Below are 23,648 nucleotides of genomic sequence, written 5' to 3'. Positions count from 1 at the left end.
TATGCTATATTTAAATATTACATTCAATACTTGAAATACCTTGGAAGCAATGTTGGTAACACAACTCTTCATTGTTCCATTGAACTTTTCAACATCAGCGCAGTAGAAACGAATGAAATCTTTCTTCAGGTTACTGTGTGTTCCCAGCTGAAATTGATATTAATAATCATCTTGCTTAAGAAAGGCAAAATGGATTTCATGAAACCCTCATCAAACAAAAGATGACACAAAAAGACTGCTTAAACATTAAATAAAAGTAAAATAGTAGAAAAAGAATTTATGGGATAAACCTTACCATATGACGGTTGATTGAACACTGGCTTATTGTTTATTTGATAACTTTGTCATCTGATGACGTAATGAGTATGCCCATTCGTCAAAGTATATATTATACTTTGTTTTCATAATTATCTGTGAGCTAGTTAGTATGAATAATTTCAATATTTATATATAAAATACATAAACAAGCTCAGTAGCAGATAGTTTAAACATAAACCCCGTTTAATGGCACAGGGTAAACGCCGAAATCATAGAACACAAAAACAAACCATCATAAACCAGAAACATTGAATAGCACAACACATATTTGCAAAAAACCTAAAACATTTAATACAAAAATCATCTTATAGAAGTATACTTACCTCTCCTTCAATTCTCTGTTGCAAATTCCATGTGATTCGTTCATTCCAGTTGACTGCAAAGTCATCATTACTATCTATCATAGCACTCTCCCAAACCTGAAACAGATGTTACTTATTTGTCGAAACGTAAAGGACCACTAACCAATACTAAGTACACAAACAAAACTGTTCTGCTTTATACAAGACGACTATTATGGATGTACGATCAATTAACTAAATGCGAGATATGGGAAAGAAACATTTTTTACATTGAATAACAAACAAACCCAAGAAGGCTCGTTTGAAAGCGAGGCATATAGACCAACAACCGTGAATTAGCTCATACATTTGTCCGCATGACGAGAGAGAGTACCGGTGAATTCTTTGAACATGATGATAAGTGACCGAAAAAGTAGTTAATGATTGGGCAGATGCCACAAGAGCGGAAAGAAACAAAACCGGGCACTCACGGTGTTTTTTTTTTCGAATGCTTCCCGTAAAACGATCTACTGAGAAAAAAATGCTAGATTCAGCAATGCTGGAATCTTCAGAAAATACTTGCTTGCACATATTTATTTAACAACGTGGAAATATGTTCGAGGAAATATTTGACAACTGCTCAAGAATCGTTTAAGCAATGCAAACGCTATAGGCAACATAAAACACCGTGACACACTTGCAAAAATCAATAAAGCGAAACTTCGTCAGTCAATTACTCTACAATACTTTTAAAGAACTGTGAACCAGGCGTGCCAACAAGACCATTCTTGGTACAAACTACAACTACATTGATTGAGAAAAAGATCCCTAAGGAGAAACTACAACATTATAGAAATAAGATATGGGAATGTTTAAGTTTGTATAGGATTCACCTTAAATGTGATGAAAAATAAGTCATGCACATTTTAAAAGAAAACAAATTAACACAACAACACACATAACTTGTATTTCTTAAAATAACAACAAAATTATATCTACGTCCTTTACAAAACATTTCATTGCTGCATAGTTACTTGAAATTGGATTGTGGCTTTGTGTTTCGTAAAGGTTTGCATTGAAAATTCGGTGATAGTGAGTATATTTTTCATAGTGTTTAAATCAGCATCGAATTTGTAATTGTTATGAATAATAAATGATTTTGAAGGACTTTTCATGTTTCAGGTTTCATAATGTACAATTGGTTTTGATAATCCAAATGATATTTTTACTTGGTTATAACACAAACATCAACTATTTATTTTTTTATAAAGATACCTAATTTCTAAAACCCGGGCCGCCGTACCACCGTGCAACACATAATAGTTATTCATGTGGAATTAATTGTCTGAAGCTTTTTCGAGATGTTCTTGTTTGTAAGGTTACGTGTTTTGTCTGCCCTACACATACTCTACACGAAATGTGTAGAACGGATTAAACTTCAATAAAATACGTTACATTACATAAGTAATTTTATTTCTATATCAATATACATTCTATTGCAGTATGATGACACTTAAGTGTGGTTAATAGACACATGCTTTTTACAGAAGAGGGGTTTCCAGACATTATGCCGTCCGCAAACTTTGTATTATACAGCAGTTCTACTTAAAACAATTAATAATCGTGCTCAAAATGCATCGAACTTTACGAAAATTGGTGCGACGAAGATCGCATCGGTTGCAAATTCGGGGCTTTTTCAGTCACTACATCTATAGACAACTATACTTGCCTTAATGTTCTTCAGCATATGCACACCCCATAATGAATTTGCATAGATTTGAAGCCAATCGAGAACCTTGCTTCCAACAGTATCAATGGCATTCTTTACATCACTTTCATTCTTACTGCCTTTGCTTCCAAGTTTGCTGTAAGATGATACACACTGTAGGAAAATGTGCACTGAATGCATCAGCTTCAGGGTTCTGTTTTTTGAAAGTGCACACTCAACCAGTTGTTTTGCTATGCAACATGCCATTTCCAAACTTGTTTGTTGCCTGAAAATTTAAAATTACTACAACAAGGAAACTATCGGTCTAAGTTAGTAAACCAAATATAAGCCCATTGAGTATCAATCAATATAACTGTTATGGAAGAATCATATTTTCAAGTTAAATTATTGCTGATGATTTGTGCAAGAGTATTACAATGTATTAACAACAAAAGGGCTGTGATATAGCTATACATTGATTACTTAAGTAGCATACTTAACATTTTCTGTAGCCATATATGCTAATTATTAAGGAAAACTAATTTAGGTTTTGAACATTTCCAGCATAAAGGTGCATTTGTTTTGGGGGTTTCCATCACATCAGAGAGGCTAGTACTCTTTTATCCTTAAGGTATTTATTATTCCCTAAAATATACCGGAATATATTCATTTTTAAAAACATTATATTTTGATCAGTTGAAAAATACAATCTTAAAAGGGATTTTTATTTTTTTGTCATTTGTTATTAAAAATTAGTTACCTTCATAAACTGCATACATTTTATGATGTTTTGTTTTCGTAAAGATTCCCATCTCCTAAATTGTACTTAAGTGTGTGTTTTTTTAAATGTACCAATAAATGTTTGGACGCTTCAGATCCACAAAGTATGCTACAGCATGCTTTTATCAAAATCTTCAATTTCCAACAAGAATGCATGTGATATTTCAGTTCTTGACAGTTTAGGAAAATTACATGGAACGAGCAGGTAAAAAAGGAGGTTTAAGCTATTTTATGAAGCTTACAAGGTTCTTGCATGCAATGTTCTCACAGCGCGACTGCATTGAATTAAATGTGACATTTCTGCGTTCAAGTCTGCGTTCTATAACCGCACGTTGTGCCGCAACACCATTAGACGTCCATCGCCACTTATTGACAGAATTAAAATTGATGCAGTCCCATTACTATGTAATAGCGTTACAGGGGCTAGACACCAGAAGTCCAAAAATCGGCAAGTACATTATCTTTACATGGCAAGCTTTAAATTTTCAATACGAGCTAGTTTGAGGCCGATAATACATCATTTTACATGACTTAAAATATTTTGTCGCTATCAAACGGGTAAACCCGTATAAAATTAGCGCATTATGGTTTCCAAATTAATAGTGTGTATATTCAGCATGTGAAAGCCACGTGATTAGTGCAAATACATATATTAACATTTTTTTTTAAATAAACTAGAATTTACGTGGACGACAACTCCAGTAATTTTCGAATTAGAAAAATACGCAAAAACTGCGAAAACTACATGTGTCGTAAGCGATGTGATACATTAATAAGTAAGGTTCAATGCGATGTACATAACGATGTCAATTTTATGTAAGTAATTAACATTTTTCTTTTTTTCTTGCAATTTTATCATTTAGTCATTTAGTATCTAGTCCCTTAAACTGAATCAAGTTGATATACCAATACAACTTCATATACATGTACATTGTTTAATAGGCGTACGCCATCCATTTCTGGTGAAATTTCAAAGATTAAAACGGATTTGAGAAAACGTAAATCGTAACTATTTTTCGTCTTCGCCTCAAGGCTGTATATGCCTTTGGAAAATTCAAGTTTTCAAAACCTCTTCCTAAGGCAGTTGTTTTGCTTGCTACTCGTACTCAACTTAATTTTTGCCATGTTTTAAGATTTAAAAAAGAATCGTCATCCCTACACTGCAAACTGAATGACTAATATCGTTATCAGTCTGGATTGCACTGATAACGATATTAGTCATTCAATCGTAAGCAACCGCTAAGCGTAGTTTGGTTTATTATCAATACGCGTTTAACATTCAGAGACAAAGTTAAATTACACAATGATCATTGTTTATCCATAAAAATTGATAAAAACATCAAAATTAGAAACCTAAACTGGCACATATGTAACATTGTTGATTTTCTCTACTTCTGCTGACATTTCTTTTTCTAAAATTCTGAGTAACAAAAGGATGTCACTGTAAGTGATGAATGCCAATATGTCTACATTCAGGAAGAGCTAACATTAACTGTAGGCATATATATAGGGCCCCATGCTTTATTCAAGTGTTGCGCAGCAATGAACTATGAGGAAGAAATCTGCGACTCGCACGCGACAAATCAAAAGATAAGGACCTGCGGTGTTGCACACGATATGTCAACTTTATGAGCCCAACATCTGTGCCATGTTGTTTCCAAATCTCACCTTGCATGCCAAAGTTACAGGCCGGACACGACCATTAGTACTTTATGTGCATAAAGGCAACGTTGTATAATGATCACTCACTAAGTGTGACAGTGACCTTTGAACTTGAAGCCAATAAAATACCACATATACTCTATGAGCATATACGCACCATTCCACATTCTTTGACATCTAAGTGTTACTTTCACCTTTAATGTCGGTACGTTGGTCTTATACGAAATATGTGTACCCAATATGTGCCGAACATAATACCACTTGATTAAAAAAAAATCCGTGCATGACAAAGTTACAGGCCGGAAACAACCAGCTATACTGTTAGTGCATGTACGTTGCATTCCATAATGATAGACCTCTAAGTGATGCCTGGCCTACAAGGTATAGACATTGGTCTTGCAAGTGATATGTCACCTTTATGTGCTGATGGCTTGTGTCATAAAATTATTTCAAAATCCCATGCATGACACAGTCTGAGCAGGACAAAACCACATATACTATATGTGCATGCATCCAGCATTTCATAATTATTAACCTCTAAGTGTGACGTTGACTTTTAAGGTAGAGAAAGGGGTCTTGCACGCGACACGTCGTCTTTATGGGCCGAACACCTTTGCAATTTTATTTCAAAATTTCCATTGTATGAAAAATGCGGAATGATCACCTATGCTTTATGTGCATATATACAGGATCCATTATGATTAACATCTGAGTGTGACCTTCACATTCAATGTTGTGCCAAGGGTCTTGCGCGCGACAATTTATTGCCAACACACGTGTCTTGACGTTTACAAATCCCATCTTGCATGACAAAGTTATAGCACGGGCACGACCTCCTATACCATATGTGCATATATTTTTCATTATGATTAACCTCTAAGTGTGTAACCTTCGAGAAAGGGATAGGGGTCCTGCAGGCGACATTTCGTCTTCACGTGCAAAACAAAATTCTCCAGCTAAAGAGCAATGGCACCAGTCCCCTAATACTGTTCAAGTTTCATATAAATCTGATAAAAATTCAACATATTTCTTTGATTTAACTTAGTGACCTAGTTTTAACAAACTTGACAACCAATATACAAACGGGACCTATTTGTTATGAAGACAATTATATGGCGATACTTTGAAGATCTCAAGTGAATGACTTGAACGGGTTTTTAAGCTGTGACAAAGGTGAAAGCCTTTGTATGCCGAATACGACACAATGGATATCACAATACCTTTACTATTTTCTTTAAGAAACAGTTGAGTTAATGTATGTATCAACTGAAACCATTTCAACTATAAAACAAACCTGCGACTTTGTGCAGTATCGCTGATTGTATTAAGACGTTTCAGAAGTTTTGCCAAGCATTGTGTCACCAGCTGAAAAATGTAAGAAAGCAATTTTTGTTTAAAGGATGAACATATTAAGATTTCTTTTATCATTTCTTTAAGAAGTGTTCCTAACCTTTCTACCATTGATTTGTTTATTTCCAAACCTGTGTAGATCAAGACATTGAATGCTTCCAAAATGGCGGTCTTTTCGGGTAAAATTTAAAGTCTTCATGTGATTTCAATAAAACGAACTAAAAATTAAAAATTAAAAATATTTAGTTTATTTCTCAAGTGATGGTACTTGTAAGTCAAACACTCAAAATTGTTTTTTCTCGCATGAAACCCACTCAAGACACTTATTTATAAGAGCATGCAGGGAAGCAAGAACATCACAACATTTCTTGAATGCTATTGACCCTTAAGTGGCAAAAAAAGTCATTATTGCTGTTAACACAAATTCACATTACAAAATGACATTCTGTACTCAAACATAATTAGTTACTACAATTTAATATTTTGTAAATGCAAGGATTATTCGTGAAAGTCGCAGAATTACGTTTAAATCATTCCTACATTGATGGAAGAAAAATGACGTTATTTGTGAACGCTTACTCTAGATTTCAGGTATCACTGACATCACAAATGTATACCTGAATTAGATAAAAACTGTTTGTGAAAAAGGTATAATTGATAAAAGTCGATATACGAATAATTTGAAATATTAGATTAGCACTTTAATATGTCGCATTAGTGTCACATGTTGACACCATTTCATAGAATATTGAAGATGTCCGATTTGACGTTTTTATGCTGCGGAAGTTTTTTACGAATGTTTAACGTGACCGTTGACCTACTTATCTCGAAATCAATATAAGTCTTCAACAGGTGAAGGTTGACATAGATCTGGTTTCTTGGTCCTATAAAATATTATTCTCAAGTTATTGTGCAGAAAACTTTCAATAAGACTGTTTAAAATGACCTGACCTTCAGACCTCAACAAAGATTAAGGGTCATCTACTGGTCAAACACTTTTCATGGGCAACCATCAACTGTAGTTGCATGTTCCTAAGTCAAATTATAATTGTACGGTTAAACTTTTTGAAAGACTATTGAATGTGACTTTGGCTTTTGACCTAAAAAAACAATACGAGTAATCTACTGGGTAACCAAGCCCTAAAGTTTATGCGCGGATAAAGTTTCAAAGTATGTTGACTGCGACCATTACTTTTGTCCTACCGATCTCAAAACAGAGTGTCATTTACTGGGCAACCAAACCATGAAGTTTCATGTCGATAGGCCCTAGGTCAAACCATTCCCAAGTAAGTGTGCAGAAAACAACATGGTTTACCGAATGACAGACCATCATACTGAAACCTTTTCAAAGGAGACATATACGTGCCAATATAGGGCCTTGTAAACTGTAAAAATCAATGAATGTGTTGCTTATTAAATGCAATGAAAGTTATATGTTTCAGAAATTTATTTCAATAAATTATAGCACTCATAAACGTGCAAATTAAAAACTTCATAAGAATATGAAGAAGAACCACTTCTAAACAACAAGTATGTTCACTTAAATGTTGGCGAAAATGTTATAACAAATCAAAGTTAAGGGGGACAATACGTTGACGTAAACTTGCAGCTAGTAAAGGTCTTTCAATCAAATGGTATTCTGAAACCAAAATTATCAACAAAAAAAGTTACCTGTTCCCCGCCTGGTCTTTCATCCTCCAAGTCAGTGTATGCATAATGCCGGTAATAGTCTGGATATGTAGCTTTCATCCAATGAAGTAATGCTGCACAACAAACCTCCACAGGGAAAACTTGATGATCAATCACAAAGGCAACTTCTTCAACAGTTAAAGATGCAACTATACTCCTAGGAAGGTAGTAGTCCACTTCAAAAAGTGGTCTGAGAGTATGAAAAATATCTTTCAACGGCCTGGAGAAAAATGACAACAGTTACAAAGTATTACATGTGCAACTAAAGATATCAGCGTAGGTTATGGGTACTCTGAAACATGGCCTAGACACATAACACGATATTTAAACAGTTACATGTAACTGTTTATTTGAAGTCATCACATACTTGAAGAGTATAACAGAACAAATTTGTATTCAATTCCATTCCTTAAGATTTTTAATAATACAATAAAAAAAATTGTGAAAAGCTAAGTTTTTTTTCATTTAAAAATATGGCTAAGCTCAGGCCGTTACAATAAAAGCACAATATATGTGTTTCTTAAAAAATAGTTAGAGGCATAACTTATAGTTGCCGAGAAGTATAAATCTAACATTAAATTTACATTGCGTTTGAATGTTCGACTTATGAAATAATTGAAATGTTTAAAGCTACCAAGCAGTAAGAATTTATATTTCTGTGTCAGTTAGATATAAATTATATTATATTATATAGAAAATCACTGTTTAGTTTAAGATACTGTTTCCAACATACTGGATCGTGATTCGCAAAGGAAACTTCATAGCTGTACCTATGACAAACTAGAGAAATCCTTTTTAAAAAATAGGACAGCACAAAAAGTAACATATAGACAGTAACTGACATAATATGAATCCGTTGGGTGTCCAAATAAAAAGAACCCCAACATGGCCTGGCAGCCAACAAATTTGGTCAGGGTGACTTGGGCAATGATACCCTTGATAATCAGATATATTTCTATATATATATATATTTGTGCAAAAGATGTTTTTTTACCAATGATTAGGTCAATATGATAGCATTTATTTTCATATTGGTATATAACGGGGAAACTAGTCAACATCTACACTATAAAAAACAAAAAGGATCTTACAGTATCCAATTGCTACAGTTCTTCTGAAATGCTGTCACTTCAGCTTCAATATCTGCAACACCCCACCATATTTGACTGCGTTCTCCATGATTCAAATCTTTCGACATTTCTTCAAATGGCTCACACAGTTTGGAAGCAAAATGCAGCAATGGCAAACAAAACATCCAGGAGGGATCTTTGCCAAACATCACAACATTCCTAATGATATTGATGAGAGCTGGCTTCAAGGCACTGAAATGTTTATACAAATTATGACTATCTTGATTTGATGTGGTAATTTTAACAATTTTTTTAAAATTGTTAAGGTTTGCTTTGTTCAATGTTGCAAAGATCCGATGTTGACACACATTAATATAATTCTAAATTTATTTTTATATGATTTTTCCTACTTCACCGCTATGAAATTGAATATCAAAACAATAATTTTAAGACACACCTCATGTCAAGAAAGTTCATTATTACATCCACTTCTGCATAGTTCTTATTTGTTGAATCTGGTGTTACAATCGTATTTGTACAAAGTATCTGCCATGCCCTCTGGTCCAAGCCAACTTGAAGTCTGTTGCAGGCAATGATTATTGCTAGAGCTCTAAGCAACCTTAACGCCTTTGATCCATACTTTTCACTGGTCAACTGTTCAATCAGAGGATGAAACAAGTATCGACACATCTGAAAACAGATTCTATCACAGTCACAACGAAACCCCTTTTTCGGAAATTGTTACAGTTGCCTTTATATCCACGCCGGGTAATCATTGGAGCCATAACATTTTGTTATGTGTTGAAAATGCCCCAACGCGTCTTCCGTTATAGTGCCAATGAGTGGAATATGGATGTAAACAGTGAGTGTGGTTTCTTATTTTTCATTTTTAGAGGTTTATACGAGTAAATTTAAAAATTGGAGAATGTAGTTCCACATAGGAATGGCCTTGAGTTGTTCTAAAGGTAAGAGTTATGAATAAAATTTAATATCTGATCGTCTAGAACTTGCATAACTTGCTAGACGTTAGTGTTGACAACGTAAAAATCTGGTATTTTGTGAGAATTGTTCACATACCTTAGATTTAAGCATTTTCTTTACATGTGTGTGGCTTTTTTATTGAGAAAAGGTTGCCGCGTTACAAATTTTAGAACTTTATTTGTTATACTTGCTGCACTACGCTCGATTTTCTGAACGTTGTGGTGCCAATGAATAGGTTGTGGTGCTCATGAATAGTAATTTAGTAGGAAACGAACTCTGAAAAAATCTGAAGCAATTTCATAACATGAAAATTAACAATTCACTGAATTAATATCATTTTCGATCTTTTTAAAGTATGACCTACTACCACACAGCTTCGCGGACTTCAAGGTTCATTTTGTGTCTAATAAATTAATACTTGATAGCAAATGATCGTCGTAATTCTAATTAGGTATTTCCAGGTATTGTAAGGCAAAAATCTAACGATTGTGTTTACATATTTTCAGATTGGTGTATTTAAAGGGAAAAGGAGGCGTGGCCATTCATGTCGAGAAAAAAAATCACTCCGTAGCTTTACTGTACACATAACAAAATGTTATTTTTTCCGTGTATCATACCTGGTATTTATATTGTTCAATGCCATCCCAGCACTTAGCATCACGTTGGTAGACCTTTCTCAGACCTATAATAAGCATGTCCAAGTGTTCCAATGATGTCTGAAAATTATCTTTCAAGTTTTCTAAATGAAATGAAGGTTGAAACCAGTCCGAGATGAATGCAGCTGCAAATTCATAAGCCCTTATTTCAGCTTCCTTCCTCCAAGTAACACTGAAATGATCTAGTCCTCGTTGAAAAATAGTATTTGGTTTTGGAAGTACCATTCCATCATACTGATGCCATTCATCTGAAATGTAAACCAACTGTGATATGCCCTACTCCTAACCGGCAGAGTAAATAAAATAAACTATGCAAATAAACAGAAAATAATAATTTATTTAAGTATTCATGTTAGATATATCCAAAGATAATACAATCATTTAAAAAGAAATCGGGCAGGCAAAGGTTGAAGAACGGATATTTGAAATTAAGGCTGGTATTTGTAACTATTAACACTTGTGGGGCAGCATCAAATGTCCCCCTTTAAGTTACCCATCTGTCAGATATATAGGGACTGAGGAATCTTTTGAAACTAAAAACATTCGGTAAGGATTGATCAATATTGAAATATATCACACGTTTGTTTTTTTGTTAATTTTGATCAGCATTATTATTCTTTTTATGTGGTGACATTTCTTACCAGTTTTAATTTTTTTACCTAAGCTTGCCAACTGAACACCAAATGTAATATGCAAATTGCATAATGATTATCGTTATCCATTATCTAAATGGTATTGCTTTGAATAAAAATATTCTTAAAGCATTCAAACAACATTTTGAGCCAGATCAATATCAATAGTGCGTCGAAGATGGCCGCCGAAATGTACCGGACTGGTGAATTTCTTTCCTCCGTTTTGGCTTGGTGTATGGTCAGATGGCATATGTCATCGGAGTGTTTATATTAATTAATTATCAGTATAACTTAAGAAAACTGTTTTAAACCTATCAAATAAGATTTTAAATAACAACCACTACCGCTTACTTGGAAAAGGTTTGAAATACTGTGTAACTCCGAAACCCCATAGTCAAATTCAATTTAAACAAGACATATTTGAATTTACAAGGAGGCTCAGGCTTAAAGAATTTTTCGGAAATCGAGAGTATAGTGCGCTCTCGACAGAACATGAGAATACTACTGAAAAATGGGAAAATAAGAGACAAAATAATTCTACATTCATTCCCCATTCAGGTCGAGATACTACCTTGGATTTTTATATTGATGCAATTACAAATGAACTTTTGCTTCAAACCAAAAAAAATATAAATATCAGTCAAATATATCACCTGAAGTAGCAATAACAACGTAAAAAATTAATTTAATGCGGTATATTAAAGTGATATATCATTTTAAAGGTTACGTCATTACAAACTCAAATATGCACATTTTTTCAAAATCCATCATTTTTTGACAGAATTATGGCCCTTTTAATTTTACATTTTTATCATTTTTTCTGCCAAAATAGGTCAAATTCAAAACTTCGGAATTCAAATGAAATAAATAATGTCAAACAACACATTTTGTTTATTTTCTATAAATTTAATACACATTCCTAAATATCAGAACCTAAACAAAGTTTTAAGCAAATTATTTTACTTTAAAAAAATGATGAAAAAACGTCTATTTTTAAGAAATTTTAAAATTGCTTTATATTTTGAAGAATGAGCTTGAAAAAGGTAAAAGACAAAGAACATTTACATTCTTCCATTCACTGCTTGACTGTTGCATTTTTACAATTAATAGTATTATAAATAGGAAGATTAAAGGCAAACAAAAAATTAGTTGCCATGGTAACCATTCAATAAAAATACAAAAAATGCTTTAAACATCGCTTTTTGTTAAAAAGGAGAATTATGTACATCTTGCCATGATTTGCCTGACAGTTGTAATAAAGGTGAACTTCAACCCATCTAGCAATTCTGAATATTTCAATATAAGTATGAGATTGTCAGCAATTTTCAAGGTTAAATTTTAAATATAATTGTATACAAAGTATGACCAAATGATTAACAAATAACAGAAATATTTCATTGACTGAAGCGGATATGCTAAAAAGTATCACATTGAAAATACAAAGGTTTTTAGACAACAATTACAGTTTCTTAAGAAAACTAGACTCTATAGTTACCATGGCAACTGTTTAAAGTGACACTCTTATTCAGTATCAATGCATACACATGTATAACAAACATATACTTTGACTGTTTACCCTTTAACAACTTACTTAATAATTCATTTTTGGAAAATATTAAGTATTGATAAAAATATTGTAACCGTGTATTTAAGCTGAAAACGCAAAGATATTAAATGATTGGTGAATGCATAAAGATTTACTGTGATCTACTATGATCTCAAATGGTAGAAATACTGTCTTTTATGCACATTTCCTTCAAGTAGAAGTAGGCATCCTTCATTAGAACCATTGTTTTCAACATTTATTCATCCTTTTTGGAATAATAAAACAAAAGTATTAATTGTGGTAAATCTTATGTGGGAGTAAGAGTGCATCTTTAAAAGAACCGACTTTTTTTTTAAATTGACATGGAAACTATAAACACGAATAATACCAGATAATGTTTAGAAACAAACATAAGGACAATATTTCTGTTTCAAACCAAATTTAAAATACTTTAATTATTGGAATCAAAATGTGCATAGATTTGGAATCATAATGTCCATGCATGTATTTGTAACCATTCATGACAAGTTTTACACATAAAAAGAAAACATTTTATATGGAAACATGTTCACTCTATAATCACTCAAAAAATGAAGGAACTGTTCATGCTGTACAGGGGTATTTGGAAGTGCAGATACTTCTTATTGCAAGAAAATTAATCCTCTTTGCACTACACTGTAATCTTGGATATTGCAGGAATTGAGAGAGAATCTGTGAGACACTTCATGGTATGACTGTTGCATGATAGAACCACTGTCAAATACTGAAAAATACTGTCAAATTACACCAAGCTGTTTTTTTTCTCAGAAACCATCATGAGCCTGAAAATATAACAAAGGAATGTGTTGATTTCAATTAATACACATGTTCACAAAAGAAACTACATGCATTCAGTTTATATGGCAACATACATATACAGATGTATACATACAGTGTAAAAAGGTTTTATCACATTTAATTAAGAGAATACATTATATTACCAGATATTGTCTTAATAAAGTTGACATACATACAGAGAGAAATAAGGATTTTCTAATTTAAAACTTCATACTGTTCAACATTTTTGTCCACTTTTTGTACATAACAAATTACCTTTTCTCTATAATAATTTATTTTTCCTTTCAAAATTATTCCTCAAAAAAGTCAACATTATATTTTTAATAGAGCAAATAAATACAATTTGACAAAAAAGTACATACAATTAGGTTACTGAATCTGCATCAGTCAGGTGAGAGTGAAACTGAAAGTAAACAGAAACATAGATAATTATGTATTATTCAGAGAGGGACAACTATGTATATATATATATATATGTAATGAGGTTTGATGTCTATACACAGTTTGGTATTTACCAGAATCAATTTAAGAATCAATTCAACTTTACAGCTCAAAAAAATGTCAAAAGCATTTATTTTACAAATAATAAAATATGTCATCATACAAAATGTCACAGTTTATAAAGAGTTCTCAATAACTTCAGGTATGATTTCAAAGAAAATTAAGCAAATGGCATGTTTATGAGATATTCTCTGGTAAATATGCCTCATAGTTCTAAGTTACCTCAGTTCTGCAATCCTTCCCATCATTCTGACTGGCTGAATTTGAGTGGTATGAATGTATTCTATGGCTTTATTTCTCACTGAAAGGAAGAAAAGATTAAATAAAAAAGGGAAAAAATACTAATAAATGACAAAACTGACCACCCATGAATTGGCAGACATACTAATGTGTAAAAATACTCAAAATATTTAGTCAAAAAGGAAGAACAGCCATTTATGGAATGTGAAGTTTAAAATAATTTCAAATGAATAATCAAAACATTGAGTTGAAAATTAATGACAGCAATTGAAATCCTATCATAACAGGAATTCCAATAAATCTGAAGACAAATAATGTTTGAAAAGTTGAATAATTTTTACAGAGAGTGATTTTATAATCCAAGTAACTATCCAGAACATAAAAATGTTTCCTGAAATTTACACATTAAAACATTGATATGTTGAAATTTGAAACTTTCCAATTATTATTTAAGTATTAGTTACTTGGTGATAATGTGTGATCTATAAACAATTAAAATTGGTAGGCATCCAATTAACTGTTTAGAAGATTAAAAAATGCTTACTTTCTTAGTTTCAATTGTGAAATGCCTATATAAGCCAGCCTGCATTTTTCTTATTAACCAATAAAACACTAAATGGAAACTTGGCGTTGTAATTTGATTAATTGGGTTTTGGTTGTCGAGCTCTTTTAAGTTATTTAATATGAATTTGTCGGTCAATGCCCATTGCAGAAACATGCGCATAAACAATAACAAACTTCAGCTTGACAGATTCTTAATTAATAATATAGAATGGCTTAATAAAAAATAACTGCCAATTCTCCAATAGTTTATTTACATTTTTTAAAACCGAAAGTGACCAGATCCTTAAAGAACCCGGTCTGTTTATTTCATTAAAACCAATCACAATATTGCAAATGTCTTATTTATTCCAAATATAAATCATTTGACCAATGTTCAAGCAAAATGTGCGCATGCGTCAGAATTATGTGCGCATGCGTCAGACACTAACACCTTTCTTCTACCTCTCTCTGCAAATCGTGTTAAAACATTATTTTTGGCTATATCTATAGCGGATTTTCAGTGGATTTGAGTTTATATATAAATATTATTTCTAGTTTCACTCATAGTTTTGCTTGCTGTGCAGTTTCCTGCAGTTTTCAGGTATTTTACATAGTTGTCATTATCCCCCTCGAAACGGCCTTGACCTCTGACAGCTTCCGGTGTGTAAAATCAAAACGTAAACAAAGATGAAAACCGGCATTCTGGTGAGTTGTTTACTCTTTGCAGTTGTCGCAGTTCTCACACAAGTAAAAGATGTATCTGCTGTCAAATTGCTTCCGAGAATATATTCAGTCAAAGACCGCTATAACCCAGATAATTCATTTGCAAGTGGCATGGTAGTTGTTGGCCTAAAAACTAGATTTAAATTCTACATGCAACCTATTAAACCACATAAGGACAAATCTTTGCTATACCTCACAATTCTGCTCCTTTCCCTTGCCAGCGATATTGAATCGAACCCTGGCCCTGATTTCCCCTGTGGTACCTGTGGTGCAGAGGTTCTGGACTCTGACCCAGCTGTAGAATGTGACAAGTGTGGACTATGGTTTCACATCCAGTGCCAAAACCTAGAACACTCATGGTACCAGGACTTAATCCACACTGATGCTTCTTTTGCTTGGACATGCACAGTGTGCGATAATTCAAACCACTCTAACACATCCAGTATCTTATCAATCTCTTCGACAAACAGCTTTTCAGCCCTGTCTCATGAAAATACGCCTCTAAATCAAAAATCAGAAACTCAAAAACCACACATCAAAAGATTTGCTTCTAAACTAAAATTTCTATTGGTAAATTGCCAGTCAATTGTTAAGAAGAAACATGAATTCCATAACCTTCTTTCAGACCAAAACCCAGATATTGTGGCCGGTACTGAGTCATGGCTTACTGCTGACCATTATTCCTCTGAAATTTTTCCTGAAAGTCTTGGGTATACAGTATTCAGACGGGATAGAAAATCAGGCAAGGGAGGTGGGGTCTTTATCCTTGTAAAAAACAACTTAATTCCATCAGTTCAACCAAATCTGAATACAAACTGTGAAATCCTCTGGATCAAACTTGAAATCACAGGTAGCAAACCAATTTATATATCTAGCTTTTACAAGCCACATGAACTTGATATTGATAGTATTTATGAATTGGAAAAATCCTTATTGCTTGCTCAAAAACTTAAAGGTCAGAAGATCATACTTGGAGACTTCAACTTGCCAAAACTATCTTGGGACACAGAAAATAACCCAATTTTACAAGCAGGCTACAACCATGCTGTATATGACAAGTTCCTTGACATTTTAAGTGATTTTAATCTAACACAAATGGTTAATGAGCACACACGAGAAGGAAATATCCTAGATCTCTTACTAATCTCCAATCCGACCTTAGTACAATCAGTAAACATTATATCTGGAATCTCAGATCATGATATTGTTTCTGCTAGCATTAGTGCACGTCCGACTTCTCTTAAACAAAAACCTAGAGTATGTAGCGTTTACAGCAAAGCTAACTGGCCTGAATTCAGGAAATATTTCTCTACAGTTAAAGTTGACATCCTTCATAATCATGAACAAATATCTGTTGAGGAGCTTTGGCAGAGGTTCAAAAGTGCAATATCTACAGGGATAGCAACCTATATCCCTATCAAGCATATACGACCTAAAAGATCACTTCCTTGGATTAATAAATCCATTAGAAAGCTATTGCGTAAACGGGACAAACTATATCAAAAAGTCAAACAAAATAAAACAAACCACCAAATATGGAAACAGTTTAAGAAATTGAAATGTACTATAAAGATTCAAATTAAGCAGTCATATGACCGATACCTTGAAAATATATTGGATATCTCAAACTGTGACAATTTGGAACCTGGAGTTCAGAGCAAATTCTCTACTAAAAAGTTGTACAATCTAATAAAGAACTCCAAGCAAGACTCACAAGTATCTTCCCCACTTATGGATAGTACAACTGGCACTTTGAAAACAGACAACACTGCCAAGGCTAACATCCTCAACAAACAGTTCCAATCTGTTTTCTCTCCAGCTTCCCCATTGTCTCTAAAACAGTTATGTCTTCAAAACCTCCGTCGCCTAAACCCCCTGCAGTTTTGTAAGTACACCCCCATGAAGGACATAGTTGTTGACAAAAATGGGGTTCTAAAACTTCTCAAAAACCTTAACACTGGGAAGGCCTCTGGCCCTGACCTCCTTAAACCTGTTGTCTTAAAAGAACTAAGCCATGAAATTGCTGATGTTGTGTCAGTCTTATTCCAAAAGTCCTTGTCTTCTGGAAAAATCCCATCTGATTGGACTTCTGCATTTGTTTGCCCTCTTTTTAAGAAGGGAGACATCACTGACCCAGCAAATTACCGCCCAATTTCTTTGACCTGTATCTTATGCAAAACTCTCGAACATATAGTTGCGTCTGCCCTATCTTCTCACTTTACAGAAAACAAAATTCTTTACGACCTCCAGCATGGGTTCCGAGAACTGCGTTCTTGTGAAACGCAGCTTCTTCAATTGACAGACTTTCTTGTTAATAATCTGGCAAAAGGGAAACAGACAGATCTGATATTGCTAGACTTTTCGAAAGCTTTCGATAAAGTTAACCATCTTAAACTTCTATATACACTTCAGGAACATGGTGTTTCATCCCAGATTCTTAATTGGACTAGATCTTTTCTTATTGGTAGAAACCAAACAGTTGTCCTAGAGGGCGATCAATCAAGAGCAGTACCAGTCACTTCAGGTGTGCCCCAAGGCTCTGTCCTTGGGCCCCTCTGCTTTCTGATCTATATAAATACACTTCCCCTTACAGTACAATCCCAAATACGACTTTTTGCCGATGATACGGCAGTTTATCTTACAATAAATTCACTGTCTGACTCTCAAATGCTTCAGGAAGATCTGGCATGTATGGAACAATGGGAGAGAGATTGGGACATGGAGTTCAACCCCTCTAAATGTCAAGTACTCCACATCACCAAAAACAAAAAAGTCATTAAGCACAATTACATACTCCATGGTCAAACACTCCAACCTGTCCCCTGTGCAAAACATCTCGGCTTAGACCTTTCATCAGATATTTCATACAACTCCCACATTACAAGAATAACAGCAACAGCCAATAAGACCTTGGGCTTTCTTATGCGTAACATTACCACAAGAAATGAATCTGTGAAAGCTATGGCTTACAAAACCCTAATTCGCCCGCAAGTTGAATATGCATCAACAGTCTGGAGCCCCTACACACAGTCAAATAAAAATAAAATCGAAATGGTCCAGCGAAGAGCCGTCCGCTGGGTTAAATACAACTATTCCCCTCTTGCAAGTGTTACTGAGATGCAAAACAGCCTTGGCTGGCGGTCTCTCGAATATCGCAGAAATGACATGCGGCTCATCATGTTCTTCAAAATCTTACACAACATCGTGGCCATTAACCTTCCACCCTATATCCAGAAGCCTGTCAGACTTAGCCGGCACGTTCATCCCCATAGCTTTCAGCAAATCCAAGTCCAATCCGATTATCACAAGTGGTCCTTTTACCCCCATAGCATAGTTCTTTGGAATAGCCTGCCCGTCAATGTAGCAACTCTGCCAGCAACAGAACTTGATAGGTTCAAACAGGCAGTGTCAAGCTTACAATATTAGTTTTACGTACTATCATATTTTACTTTTTAAAAATGTTCTCACGACTAACTAGTTTTAACCATGACTGGATTTTGTTTTTCTATTCCATGTCCCACAATGTTATCTTTTATTTCTTTCTTTCACTTTACTAACAGTCCGACGCGCACCTGCCAGTAATACTCGAAAGAGGGGTTCGGCAGTATTCAAAGATAGATAGATAGATAGAAAAGAATTGGCAACCCCTTATAAATAGCATTCTTAATATAATAAAACAATGATATGCATAAACCTACCTCAATGTTTACTCAAAATAAATTACTATTTACAGAGGTTGGCATTTAAAAAGTAAACAAAAATTACTTCCTGGTTAATTCGGATACTCTCGGCTTTTAAGGTTGCATGCCTTATGAGTCATCAAATTGTTCTTGTTCTTGGCCACTCTCAGAAACGATGTGTTTATAAATAGCCCTTGCGGAAAAATGCGACAGATTACTGAATCAAATGGATAGTATCACTGTGTACATAAATGAATGAATTTTCAGAAATTCGATGATGCATTGTTGTTCTCTTTCGATTTGGACCTATAATTCAGCATGTTTTATCCCCTGTTTCAGTTTTTGTCAAAATAAAAGCAGAAAATATACATAATAATTCATTAAAGTTATACTCACCGATGCAGGAGACGTCAATGTATCCTTGTAAAGTCATTGACAATCAAAACAATTCTTAAAATATCCGAAATCGAAAGTATAAAATGACAGTCAAAACGTCCCAAGACCGGCAGAAAAACGACATATTACAAAAACTGCTTGTGAAACTTTTTGCTCGTTTTATTTTGTTTCACATAATTAGATAAAACCCGTACTACAGTTGATAGATAATTTATTTATGATTATTTTGGTACCATTTTCGGCAGTAAGTATAAATGTTTGCAGGAGTAATATCCATTGGAGTGAGGAGTGGTATTAGCATTGTGCAGAATAGGGAAGTGTAAAAAACGACGTTACGTTGTTATTGCTACCTGAAGAAATTTCGGCATTAAAAGATCTCCGGGAAGATAAAAATATCATAGTAAAAAAGGCAGACAAGAGTGCCACTATTGTCATTATGAATCGGACAGATTATATAAATGAAGTAGACAGACAACTTGAAAATGATATACATTATTGTAAACTTTCGAACAACCCACAAGAACAGTTCTCCAAGGAAATTATACATGAAGTGTCAAAAATCAATAACATCAGTGAAAAAATTAAAAGCAAATTACTCCCGTGTACTAACAATAGAGTGCCTGCTTTCTACGTCCTGCCGAAGATTCACGAAGATGTCAACAATGCTTTACCGCTAGGATACCCGGGCCGACCTATAGTATCGGGATGCGAATCATTAACAGAAAATATATCTTCATATGTTGACAGCGTCTTAAAATCTCACATGGAAAATTTGCCATCTTTTGTAAAGGACACTACAGACTTCGTCAAGAAATTACGATCTTATCCGTTTTAAAAAAAGATGCATTTTTAGTGACACTTGACGTCAGCTCTCTTTATACTAACATTCCACATGATGATGGTATAGCAGCATGCAGATCCTTCCTTGAACAAGACAAGTCTAACTCTCTTGGATATATTGAGGACATCTCAAACTTAATCAAACTTGTATTAACAAAGAACAATTTTCAATTCAACGATGCAAACTACCTACAGATTTTAGGAACAGCTATGGGCACGAAAATGGCACCGTGCTTTGCATCTTTGTTTATGGGAAAGTTTGAACAAGATTTTCTTAAAAACTGTTCCAAAAAACCGTTACTATGGCTGCGTTTTCTTGATGACATTTTCTTCATATGGGAACATTCTGAAGATGAATTAACGGCTTTTCTTCACGATATCAACAAAGTCCACAAAAATATTAAATTTACAAATAATGTCTCTAAAACATGTGTTTCATTCTTGGATGTCCATATCGAAAAAGACTTAAAGGGTGGTTTGGAAACAAGCGTTTTTGAAAAATCAACAAATTGCCACCAATACATAGAATACTCTTCGTGTCATCCAAAAAAGTGCAAGGTCGGCATCCCCTACAGCCAGGCTAAACGCTATAGAAGAATAACATCAAGTGATGACCGTTTCCATGAGGAATGTGATAAACTAAAAACCTATTTTTAAGAACGAAACTATCCAATTTCTGTTATAGATGAAGCTTTTTCGAAAACATTTTCCATCAGTGCAGGGGACGCCTTGCAGCCAAATGTTAAATCATCGGAAAAAGACATTATTCCTTTTGTGTGTACTTTTAATCCATCATTACCAAACATTGGTAAAATTATAAACCAATATTGGGGACTACTCAGATATTCAAAAAGTAAAACTGTCCAAGATCTCATTAACTACAAACCAATTGTTGCATATAAGCGGCCTAAAAATATTCAAGATATACTTGTGAATTCTAAACTTACAAATGTTGTCACTAACGGGTTCGTTACTAAATGTTCACACTGTTGTATCATTTTTGAAAATGACAAATTTTCAAGTACATATTTTTGCAAAGAATTTAAGATAAATCATGAATTATCCTGTTCTTCTACAGGTGTTATATATGTTATCAATTGCAAAAAAATGTAAAAAGCAATATGTTGGTCAGACACAACAAAAAATGTAGTCAGAGAATGAACAGTCATAAGTTTGATATAAAGCATTTTCCAGATTCATATACAAATGTGTCCGAACATTTTAATGCTCCTGACCACAGTATCAATGATTTTTCTTTTATGCCAATTGATAAAATTGAGAACAATTGGAAACGATTATTAAAGGAGAGTAAATGGATGCACATTCTTGGCACAGTCATTCCTAATGGTATGAATTCAAAAATATTATTTTAATTCTTCTTGCAGAATTTAAAAAAAATCACAAAATTAATCTGGTTTATAACTGTTTTAACCTATTTAATGTTGCATAGTTTATACTGGTTTATTGATATTTGTTTATGCATTTATATTGCATTTTACCAGTATAATTGTATCTCTTTAGATCCTATAAGACATTATTTTGCGCATAAATGTATGCTATATTTTGACGTTATCAACGTTGACGTCATTTGATGTTGACGTCATTTCCTGTTCATTATATACATACAACCTGATGAAGGCCGAATGGCCGAAACGTTGTTTCATAAATAAATAATTTGTGTTGAAGTTGGACTTCTTTAATTATCACCAGTATAACTTAATGTAATTGAAATGCATTTTGGATCCGATCAAGCTCAAGGTTGCCGGCAAAACAAACAAAAAAACATTTTACTCCCGTAGTATTTTCTTTGAGGTAAAATTAAAAGGCATCTGCAGCAACTGTTAAATATGTAAAACAACGAAGAAGGTTCGCGTATAAGGTAATATTTGAGAATTTATGATAGAATAAATAAATCAAAACATGTTTACTTGCCTAGATACTTAAATCGTTTGAAGCAACCATTTTATTCGTTTTATTTTAACACAACATTAATTCGTCTGCTGTATCGTGAGCTAAAGTAAGGCGGATAATGCGTATTACATAACCTATACAAATCTATGGCACATAGGTACAAGAATATTTCAAATTGTATGACCAATTAAATATAAGGTATTCTCTAAAAACGATAAGTAAAAGCCGTTTTTATTTAGACGTTTCCTGCTTAATGTATAGATACTGACACTTGACTTTGCAATGGGTCGAGTATTGGACGACTTGCCGGGTTAGAGACGATACAGAAGGTGGTTCGAGCCACACAACAAGCTGTAGGATTTTTTCGTTTTCTTAACGAAATAATTAATATTAGCATTTAACTCTTTCTTATCTTTGTATACACTTTGGTTAAAGCAGATGAAACATACGGTCAAATATATGTCATTGGGATTCAAACTTAATAGATCTATAAGCTCCAATATATTTATATTGAATGGCATCGATAATTTTAGATAATATTATTATCAGTATTGCATGTGGGATTTCCACAGTATATAATGTATAGTTCCTTTCAAATTTGCTAAAAACGTACTTATCCAATTAAATGACGCAAAATCAACACGCAACTGAAACAACAAATAAATATATAATTTAAGAATTTGTTGACATTCGTACTCTTGTCATAGATTAAACGGGTTATTGTGTGTGGCCTTTGTTACTCTCACTGTCACTAATCGGGTCACAATCAAGTAGCAATTTGCAGGCACAAACGTATTAGCATTTGCATGACTTTTGATGTTGACCACTGCTTCATAGGAGTTTTTATAGATCGGGAAGGGCCACAAATCTACTAAATTGGTCAAATTAGTCATGACTGTAACAATATTATTTAGGTCATACTGATGGGAAGAAAAATGAGCTCGTAACTTGACCTGGAATTTTACACCACCATATATACATTTTTGTAATCAGTAGTAAAAGCTAGGTTACTGCTTTTACAAAGCCGTGATATTTTATCGTCGAGTAGTTCTACTGTGTCATGTATTGTTAGACAAGTCAATACAATTGTAGTAGTAGCTCGCGACGTGGAGAAAGTTTTTAACATTTTATGACACATTGCTAAATGGGTAGCAAAATGTGAATTGTTAATTTTCAAGACTATGTTCTAATATATTGCGACAATCCTTAACTTATTTACTGAAGAAAGAAAACATTTTTTGTGAATATAGTGTGAAATTAGTAATTATTGCTAAAAAAACATGTGAAAAATGCTGAAATCGCAT

At 33.6% G+C, this 23,648-nt stretch overlaps 1 protein-coding gene and 1 long non-coding RNA gene across 7 annotated transcripts in view; both read right to left on the bottom strand.

Annotated features, from left to right (window-relative positions):
* The window catches only part of LOC128237283 (E3 ubiquitin-protein ligase rnf213-alpha-like), a 108,161-nt gene that overhangs the window by 73,964 nt on the left and 10,549 nt on the right, over positions 1 to 23,648 (bottom strand). For 5 of the 6 annotated variants that reach the window (XM_052952653.1, XM_052952654.1, XM_052952655.1 and 2 more), the window contains 8 exons: positions 10,457 to 10,743; positions 9,316 to 9,548; positions 8,880 to 9,110; positions 7,771 to 8,008; positions 6,044 to 6,114; positions 2,329 to 2,593; positions 642 to 737; positions 40 to 147 (listed from right to left, as the gene is read on the bottom strand). In XM_052952653.1, coding sequence (XP_052808613.1) covers positions 40 to 147; positions 642 to 737; positions 2,329 to 2,593; positions 6,044 to 6,114; positions 7,771 to 8,008; positions 8,880 to 9,110; positions 9,316 to 9,548; positions 10,457 to 10,743 — 1,529 coding nt within the window. Of the gene's footprint in view, positions 1 to 39; positions 148 to 641; positions 738 to 2,328; positions 2,594 to 6,043; positions 6,115 to 7,770; positions 8,009 to 8,879; positions 9,111 to 9,315; positions 9,549 to 10,456; positions 10,760 to 23,648 lie in introns of all 6 variants that reach the window. The other variant, XM_052952657.1, reaches the window with a different exon arrangement.
* Positions 12,003 to 19,712, bottom strand: LOC128237285 (uncharacterized). Its single transcript, XR_008261564.1, has 4 exons — positions 19,594 to 19,712; positions 14,234 to 14,312; positions 13,873 to 13,913; positions 12,003 to 13,494 (listed from the first exon to the last, which is right to left on the bottom strand). It is a non-coding gene; the product is annotated as an uncharacterized LOC128237285 (long non-coding RNA).

Source organism: Mya arenaria, chromosome 6 (assembly GCF_026914265.1).
Source record: "Mya arenaria isolate MELC-2E11 chromosome 6, ASM2691426v1".
Taxonomy (NCBI): Eukaryota; Metazoa; Mollusca; class Bivalvia; order Myida; family Myidae; genus Mya; species Mya arenaria.
The sequence above is the reverse complement of the archived record's forward strand: the minus strand, read 5'-3'. Positions and strand labels throughout refer to the sequence as shown.